The 9,818-nt window shown below is 33.1% G+C and overlaps 1 protein-coding gene across 2 annotated transcripts; it reads left to right on the forward strand.

The window, feature by feature from the left end:
• The first annotated feature begins 2,259 nt into the window (after positions 1–2,259).
• On the forward strand, positions 2,260–8,563 carry LOC107665504 (lipoprotein lipase-like). 2 transcript variants are annotated; one of them, XM_016456413.1, is made up of 10 exons: positions 2,260–2,481; positions 3,613–3,797; positions 3,881–4,060; positions 4,147–4,258; positions 4,342–4,575; positions 6,247–6,489; positions 7,133–7,253; positions 7,354–7,560; positions 7,792–7,887; positions 7,988–8,563. In XM_016456413.1, the coding sequence occupies exons 1-10, from the start codon at positions 2,319–2,321 to the stop codon at positions 8,007–8,009; spliced, it is 1,563 nt and encodes a 520-aa protein (XP_016311899.1). In that variant the 5' UTR covers positions 2,260–2,318; the 3' UTR covers positions 8,010–8,563. The 2 variants fall into 2 exon arrangements, with proteins under 2 accessions (XP_016311899.1, XP_016311900.1); XM_016456414.1 differs by lacking the exon at positions 6,247–6,489.
• Positions 8,564–9,818: the final 1,255 nt, after the last annotated feature.

Consider the following 9,818-nt stretch of genomic DNA (forward strand, 5'->3'; position numbering starts at 1 on the left):
ATGTGAATGAAGCTTCATCCATTCAAATAACTGTTGTAAAAAAAAAAAGAGTGAACTGACTCACATTGTTTAATGGGAGAGCGACTCGTGTGCAGTAGCCTCGAATCAAAACACAATGAGTTTGTTTTTCAAGATCCCCTCCCCTTTTTCGTGGAAGAACAAGTTCTTGGAATGAAAATACAACATTCCAATACTTTGATTAGTCAGAACCTTCTGCAAGAGACTTGTGAAATGTCAGCGTTAAATTTTTTGGAATATACCATACTTCTGCCAGTTTATCACATTAAGGAATAAAAAAGAACGAGATTTAAATGAAGACTTTGATTTACCACTTTCTAATTCTTCTTAGAAATCATGTTCAAGCTCCTCTGAGTTACGGTGGACAATTATTTCTAGAAGCGTTTCAATCAGCTAAAGAACATGTGACAGGTTATTAGTTATGTTTTTGTTCTCTAAGAATATTCTGGATAAAACCAGCAATTCTGGTGCCTGATCCTTGTTATAACAAATGGAAGGAATGACCACAGTGCAGGTGTCACTGAGAGTTTTGGCAGGGTCTGAGTGTTATAGTATGACTATGACACAATGCATGCAAAGAGCACTGAGGGTATTGGCACATAATGAGTTACAAGTCTTTGTTCTCTCAAATGTCAAGTAAAGAGACTTTACTTTTCTCTTTCCTCCATGTTGAATGAATTAATTGCATGAATACTGACATAACCTATGTCAATTTTCATGACATAACAGGTTGTTGCCACCAAAGGTCAGTTTGAAGTGAAGGGTCTATAACCTGTCTGAGTCATTTACATAGTTATTCAACCTATAAGCTTTAGATTCAAACTAGAGATCTGCGCAGTTTCATAGGAATATGTGAAGTGAGACAAATGCATGACAAATTTATAAAAAGAAGTTTAAAACATGGTTTTAAATTGAACAATAGATAGAATGATAAATAGAACAATTGATACACTGTAAAAAATGACTGAATTTAACGGTAAAAGACTGTAAAAATGCTACAGTAAAAACCTGTTAAATGGTTAACGGTAAATTCCCCTACTATATACGGTGAAAAACTGTATTGGATATTACATGTATTGGACATTCATTTTACGGTAGTATACCGTTTTTGGAAGTGAAAAAGACCGTATAATTTACAGCGAATAACCGTAAATTGACATTCCCAGAATTCCCTGCGTTACATTTCAAATTGGTTGTTTTTTTGTTGAAATAACTATGTTTCTTCTTAGTTTTTTCTTATCAGTTTTGTATATTAGGGTTGTGCGTTACGTAACTGTAAATGTAAGTTAAAACCGTAAAACCTAAAACGTTACTACTGTATTTTTTACCGTAAATTTTACTGAATTTTTTTTACAGTGTAGAATGATAGCTATATAGATAGAACAATAGAATGATAGCTATATAGATAGAACAATAGAACGACAGATAGATAGATAGATAGATAGATAGATAGATAGAACGATAGATAGATCGATAGCTAGATCGATAGATAGATAGATAGATAGATAGATAGATAGATAGAACGATAGATAGATAGATAGATAGGTTCTATAAATATATTCTAAGAACATTTTGCTAACGTTCAATAAGTTAATAAACGTTATTTCTAAATGTTCTCTGAACGCTCAAAATGGCTCATTTTTAAATGTTTTAAAAACTTTTGTTGTTGTTGGTTATATGAACATTACGGGAACATTATATGGAAATGTTACTTTTTGAATGTTCTCAGAACTTTCTGAAACAAGTAATAAATAACATTACACGTACGTCAAACTAACACGATAAAAAAGAACTTTTTCATCATTGATGAAATATGTATAATGTTTTTATGCTAACATTTTTAGAACATTATTAAAGACCAGATAACTGCAGTCAAATGTTCTATTAATGTTACTGCAAGAACATTTGTTCATAACTTGGGGAGAACCTTGCCAGATAGATAGATAGATAGATAGATGTTCTCTCTTCTCTCTCCTGTTCACCTCTCCTTTTTCGCTCCATGAAAGAAAGAAGACCACATGGATCTGAAATGATCCGAAAGTGAGTATGACAGAATTTTCATATTTGGGTAAAAGAAGGTCAGTTCAGGTGAAAACTGCATGTTTTATTATGGTAAAGAACCTCGTGAGACTTACACAGCTCTTTAAACAAATGCGTGACCGTATTACCCCGCCTGTGGGCTGAGACCAATGGCTCTTGCTAGTGCTATTTAGTAACTAAACTGAAGTCTGAGTTTCAGATTTCATTAGCGAGTATTCAAGCAGCACCGGGAGTTTGCGAATATTTTATTTCCTCAGTTTATGTTGAACGGAGCGCGACAGGTGAGGATCACAAACGCCCAAAGTTTACGCAGAAAAGACATGAACATTTTGTCATTCCAATGCGTTTGGTGGCTCGTATTAAGCTTCACTGGTCTGTTCGTCGCTGCTCTGGAGAAAGAAATCTTCTCCAACGAACTCTTTGGTAAGTTGTTTGAAATGTTTGTTGTTGCGCTGTGAGAAATGCATTCGGATAACCTGAGGCGTTATTTTATTTGGAAGCGACGCGATTCTTTCATTTGTAATGTCTGTGTTTTCAATCCCTACCGCAAATCCTGCATTTATGATGGGACAACTTTAATATCCGGCATCTGTCTGAGCTTTTAAATCCATGAATTAGCCCGTAGAAGGCACCGGTGCCTTTTTACTAAACATTTTTTCGAGTCGACTTGGATGTTAGATGTTTTATGGAGGATTTCTTAAAAGTACATTTCAAGTTCATACTCATCACAAGGTAGCCTAATCTTCAGAGCAATCTAATATCCCATCGATTAAAGGTGTGACAATTGGGTATAGTAAGCATATTATGGCTCCACCCACCTATTATGTCAGCTGAGCTGAACTATGGAAATATTTATTGTCCTCTCATAACCTGTTTTAAGCATGCCAAGTATATACAATTTTAAACCTAATGTTTATTATTCCATATTTTATTTTATATTATGTATATATAATTTTTACTTAAATATTACATTTTTAATTAAAATATATATATATTTTTCTTTTTAAAATTACAGTTTTCATGTGAGATTGTCAATTAATGCCTTCAATTCAAATGTTATTTTAATGGGATTTAATAGCTATTTAATTACAATTAATGATAATAATTTAGAATAATTTTATTTTAATAGTATATCTTAATATATTATATTTACATACAATTTTATAATCATAATGCAGATTTTTTATAATATTTATAATTACAAAATAATTTACTTATTTTTTATTTCATAGACATTTTAATTTGACTTTTTACAATGTTATGTGTCACTTTCAGTGCATTTCATGTATTTTTAATTACATTTGTAATTTTATATTTTACATTTTTATTTTATTTATATTAATTTTTATTTGAATATTTTTCAATGACCAATGTTGATATTATATTTTTGCATGCTCAGTTTTATAATTCTAATATTATAGAATTTTAAAATACTTCTTACAATTATTTTTAAGAATTACTTTTTTTAAATTAGATTTTTACGTTGACTTTTTAATGTATTTTATTTAAAGTACATTTTAATAGTACTATATTACTTTTTCAATCTTTACATAGATAATTTTCTGGAGGATCTACGAGACCTGTCAGATGTCAACAAAGCCAATGTCAAGTTTTCTCTGAGAAACCCATCCCAACCAGATGACGACGTGTGTTACATTGTGCGTGGCAAACCAGAGACTCTCAACAGCTGCAACTTCAAAAACACTTCAAAAACCTTTTTGGTCATTCATGGGTGGACGGTAAAGCAACAGTTACAAGCATTCCATAAATTCAGCTGATTCTTTTTCAATATGTTAGTGTTAAATTAGCTCTTTTCCCCTAGGTAAGTGGATTGTTTGAGAGCTGGGTTGAGAAACTAGTTGCCGCACTTTATAACAGGGAGAAGGATGCTAACGTCATTGTTGTGGACTGGTTGGACACGGCACAGAACCATTATGTGGTGGCAGCACAAAACACAAAGATGGTGGGACAAGAGACTGGACTGTTCATAGACTGGTTAGAGGTTTGTGTTAGCAAATCAAATCAAATCAAATTACACATACTGCTATTCTAGGTTTTTATTTGCCATCATTGTGCCCAATTCATAAGGAGACTGCCAGGGTTCCTCTGGAGAAGTTGCACCTCATTGGCTACAGTCTTGGTGCCCACGTTGCAGGTTTTGCAGGAAATCATGCAACCAATAAAGTTGGACGAATCACAGGTAGGTTAATTGGTGTTCTTTTGGAAATAAATCTTAGAACAGGTCTTAAACACCACATGGGACAACAATTTGATTTTTTGCAGGTCTAGACCCAGCTGGACCAGACTTTGAAGGGGTCCACGCCCATGGACGGCTGTCCCCAGATGATGCCCATTTTGTAGATGTCCTCCACACATTCACCCGAGGTTCCCTGGGTCTCAGTATTGGCATTAAGCAGCCAGTTGGCCATGTGGATATATACCCTAATGGAGGAAGCTTCCAGCCTGGCTGCAACATGAGAGGAGCGCTGGAGAAAATAGCCAGTTATGGAATACTTGGTAAATACACTTATCAGGGATATTCAATTAAAGTTCCCCCTATTATGCCATGTCCAATACTACCTTTCATGCAGTGTGTAATGTAGCTGTATGTGAATGTAAACAATCAGCAAAGTTGTAAAGCCGAAGGTGCACGATAAATAAAGTTATTGTCTCCCAAAATAAAGAATCGACTCTCCACAGCCTAAACGAGTAATTCGAATCCCACTTCCGTGATGGCTACAGGTCACGGGGTAACACATTTGCATAATTCCCGCCTATGTTCTATGTTGGTCGGCCGCGAACAACTTGACCCCGCCCCCCAAAAAAACACGTAATTTTACTGACAACTGCTTCTCTAATCTCGGGGAGTTAAAAAAAAAATCTTGGGGAGTTCAACGCGGGATTCATTAAACGCTTGTTCTTGAAAGATGGCTCAGTACCCTGTTTATTTGGACCAGCTGGCTCCACTGAATCACAAGTATGATAAAAAATAGATGTTTATATTTTCTATCGAGCGTTCAAAATACAGAACTATGGCAATGGGCGTATTGTTTCCGACACGCGCTGTATGCGGTAGACCAATCACAACAGACTGGGCCATCTGATCAATCAGAGCAGAGTAGGCTCACGGAAAGGAGGGTTTTAGAGAGACTGAATCTTTGAACTGCTTCGAACAAATCGTTTGAGAATCGCTTGGAAAATGAGGTGATATTAAATGCATATTTTGAGAAAACGAAAGCGTTCTTTGACCTTGCATGCATGTAATCCTATTGTAGGAGACTCCCAAAACAATATTAGGAACCTTAAAAATGGCATAATAGGGGCACTTTAAATTCTAATTTATTTGTGTAGCGCTTTTCACAATGACATCTACAGTACATGTTTGCTCATTATTTACCACAATATTTCCTCAAAATACGTGGTAAGATTACGCATACATGCACATGGGGCCACTGGTTGTTGGTTGTTGAATTTGTTGATTGATGAAAAGTTGATTGCAGCATCATAGAAATTTGACACATATTATGTAATATTTGAAAATCTAAATGTTTTAAACATTGTATATTTTTAAATAAAATATATTTAAAATACATTTTAATTTATTTAATTAAATAAATAAATTCTTATTTTTAATCAAATAAATACTGATTTATCATAAATCTGAACACTAAAATGTTATTAAATACATTAAAATAATACAATATAATAAATTATAATAATAAATAAATCAAAATAAATGTAAAATATATAAATGTTTCTTATTTTTGAATTAATAACGCTGATTTGTTGAAAATGCTAATAGCACTAAATAAAATATTCTCTTAAACACACAAAAAAAGCATTTTACATTTTTTAATACATTTTAAAATAATACAATTAATACATTTATACATATTTTTATTTTTATTAAGAATTTAATTTTGAATTATTTTGCTATGAATAAAATAATACTGCATTCTGCACTGAACATTTGTCTGATAAAAATGCCTGTTATTTGTAACTTTCCCAAAGATGGAAAGAGATTAGTTATGTATCAGGAGTAGGTTGTGTCACATAACCTTTCTAATCTGTTTTCTACAATGAAATCATTCATCATCACTGCTAAAAAACAGATTATTTACATATATGACTTAAAAGATCATATTTAAGTTTAAAATCATATCAATTATGTTTCATTAATACCCTTAGCCTTAAATAATGCCATCAGATGCGAGCATGAGCGGTCCGTCCACCTGTTCATCGACTCCCTGCTGAATGAGGAAGAAGCTAGCAGAGCGTACAGCTGCGGGAGCAATGACATGTTTGACCGCGGCATGTGCCTCCAGTGTCGCAAGAACCACTGCAACACCATGGGCTATGACATCAGCAAAGTTCGTAAGGCAAGAAGCATCAAGATGTTCACCAAAACACGAGGCTCCATGCCGTTCAGAGGTCAGTGTCAAGTTTCAGAGGAGGAATTTTGAAACTGTAATTTAAACAATAATTTTGTTGCCTTTTAGTTTCCGTATAGTTTTTATTAAGTTTTAGCAGGAGTTCAGACAATACCGTTTTCAGTTAAAAATGGAAACCCTTTTATGTGTTTCGGCTGTTCATTTACACGTCAACTGCATTTTGGGGAACTTAAAAAGCACATTTTTGAAAATGATACAATTATCACCTCCACGTAAATTCTAAAAATGTGAATTTGTGAAAACCGTTACATCATGCGCATGCGTATTACATGTTCAGTCTATAGGCATGCGCGAGTTTCTTTACAAAGTGACATTGCCAACTACTGGCCCGGTATACATAATACAGCATTTTTAGTCATTTTCTCGGATCCGTGTGAACAAGGACCATTTTGACAATTTTGTCGTCTATATGCGAATCTTTTCAAAAACTCAAGGGGAAAAAAATCAATTTTTTATTACTTCAACTAAAAATAATTTGAAATGTTGCCTTGGCAGTTAGCTGATTTTTTTTATTAAAATTTTTTATTTCAAGTTTTTTATTTTTATTTATGGTTTTAGTTTTAGTTAACGATAATATCCCTGGCTGTGGGACGCTAAAACATTTATTCATTTTTTATTTTCAGTTTTCCATTATCAGCTGAAAATCAACTTCCTTGGGAAAATAAATCAATTAGCGATGGAGCCAGCACTGACAGTCTCACTTTACGGTACCAATGGTGAAGCAGAAGATCTCAAGTTGAACATGTGAGTAATCAAAAGATTATATCTTCTTAACGATCACTATATAGTGTGCATATGAGTCAAATTCCGTTTGCTAATTATCTTCACTAACTTCATCAAGCAGACAGGAGAAGATCACCCCCAATAAAACTCACTCATTCCTCGTGGTAACCGAGAAGGACATTGGAGATCTTCTGATGCTGAAGTTTAAATTGGAGGAGTCCACATCCTCTTTACTCACTCTGCTCTCCTCGTGGTGGTATGGAGATTCTGCCAATTCTGGCATACAGGTCCATAAAATCAGAGTCAGAGTTGGGGAGACACAAAAGAAGTATGTTTCTAAGTTTTATACTTGATATAGTGAGCATAAAAAGCTTTTGGAGACAGTTTTTCTACATAAATTAGAACTTAATACTGTTTTATCATTTCAAACAAATTTTCGCAAAATATTTTGGTGGAAAATGTAGCTTTCTTCACAATAAAAGACACCTGATCTGATGTTTTATTTCTTAATGCATTAACATTCATGCAATTTTAAGAGCATTCATTCTTCATTTTTTAGGATTGTGTTGTGTTTGAAAGATCCCCAAACAGGAAGTTCAACTCAGGACGTTGTATTTGTGAAATGCAAGGAGCCATGGCGGTCTTTATCTAAAAGGTAACAATAGCTATAATTGTCTATAATAGAATTTGGCTAATATCTTTACATTTAATCTAAAATAGTTCTCATAACTACAATTTTCTTTGGTCCAACACAGGCCCAAACTGAAAAGCCAATGAAAGGATTTACAAGTGATTTTGATAAAGCACTTCAACAAATGTATTTATACAGCTGTTATTTATTAAGACTGCAACTGCACTGACTGTACTGTATTGGATATATGATGTGTTGCTATGAATGCAAATAGATTGTGGACTTTTGTACTAGGGTAAGCCATAGGCTTGAAAAGCCTTGAAATGTGATCGATTTTATTGAATAATATTGGATTTGTGTTTGAAATTGCATTTGTAATGATGATGCTACTTTTCAAGCATTGTCTATTATCTGTTTTATGAAATAATTTAAGCATTTTGTACGAAATTATAATCAACAAGTTTTACATTATTGATCCATTTAGCCTACCGTTGTTTTGGCGAATTTTCATGGGCAAAATCCAGTCACTTCAATAGGAATCCATGTGATTAAGAATATCACGTGAGGGCAAAATATTTCCACACAGACATTTCATAATGGGTTTGTCTCACAAATTCATCATGTTAACAGTGTTGCCAACTTAGCAATTTTGTTGCTAAATTTAGCAACTTTCCAGACTATCCTAGCAACTTTTTTTTCCAAAAGCACCAAGCAACAAATTTAGCTATTTTTCAAATTTATTTGGCAACTTTTAGAAACTTTTGATACTATATTGAACTATAAAAAGGCGCACATTTTCAATCTAAATTACACAAAAAGAGGAAACCAAAAATTCCTAGCAGTACACATATCACTTGAATTATGTTAGCTGCTATTTGCAATTGTTTAATTTAATTGAAATTAATAATAATAATAATATTGAATAATTGTTCATTTATGATACACCTTGTTAGTAGCTTGTTCCTACGAATACGGAAAATTCCTCCATTTTAGTAGATTGTGCCCTATTTTTACAGACTTTTCTTAGAGTATAGCATACTGACTAACTACTAATACACTGCTTAAAAGTATAATTGTTCAGAATGTGTAGTTTTGTTTACTGGGTAATAAAAAAACTTAAATTGTAATCGTTAAAAAATGTGTACGTTTTCAATAATTTAATGTATGTAAAAATAGTTATTTATATTTTAATATCATATTATGCATTTATATTATTTTACGTACAAATCTAAATTAACATATATAAAATATATTTTTTGCTGAAATTTGATATAGTGACAATTTTGCATTGCGATTATATAATGACGTCATCGCGCAATGACATCACAACATCATTTACCAACAAATCAACCTACCTTTAGCAACTTCCCCTGAAAATTAGTTGGCAACACTGCGTGTTAAAGCTACTTGGTTTGAAAGTTACGTTTGTTTCAGCTGTTTGAACATTGCTACCCTATAAGCAATGGACCTTTTAGCCCGCGAAATTTATCTTGAGCATGTCCGGATAAAATATTATTAGGTAAGAAACAGTGGTTTACTTTTCACTGATCTGTCAACAAGGACAACATTGATGGTACCTTTCTCTGAGGAAAATGTAAACACAATATCATCATGGTTTTCACTACAAATACCATTGCAAATAATCAGCAATTAACCATTAAAAAAATGGTTTCCTGTAATGTGTTTTGGGACATAGTGTAATAATAAGATTTTTTTAACGTTGACCAATTACCAGTAGAGACCCAAAGGGACCATTACAGTTTCCATTAAAACCAATACAATTCCCATTATAACCAGTAAAACCATTACAAATTCTGCAATGGTTTCTTTTTTTTTTCCCAGCAGGGATTACTTCAAATCTTGAATGCTTTATGTTGTTTGAGCAAAAGAAAAAATTGCATCAAGAAACCACCTGTTAAATGCCAAATAAATAAGTAATGTGTTATTATTGGTAC

This window comes from Sinocyclocheilus anshuiensis, unplaced genomic scaffold (genome assembly GCF_001515605.1).
Source record: "Sinocyclocheilus anshuiensis isolate Anshui unplaced genomic scaffold, SAMN03320099.WGS_v1.1 scaffold543, whole genome shotgun sequence".
NCBI lineage: Eukaryota > Metazoa > Chordata > Actinopteri > Cypriniformes > Cyprinidae > Sinocyclocheilus > Sinocyclocheilus anshuiensis.

Excerpts from the sequence above, each read along its gene's own strand:
- LOC107665504 (XM_016456413.1), top strand. The coding sequence starts at position 2,319 with ATGTTGAACGGAGCGCGACAGGTGAGGATCACAAACGCCCAAAGTTTA. Across the intron at positions 3,798-3,880 it reads TGGTCATTCATGGGTGGACG|GTAAGTGGATTGTTTGAGAG; the intron begins GTAAAGCAACAG and ends CTTTTCCCCTAG. Across the intron at positions 7,561-7,791 it reads GTTGGGGAGACACAAAAGAA|GATTGTGTTGTGTTTGAAAG; the intron begins GTATGTTTCTAA and ends TTCATTTTTTAG.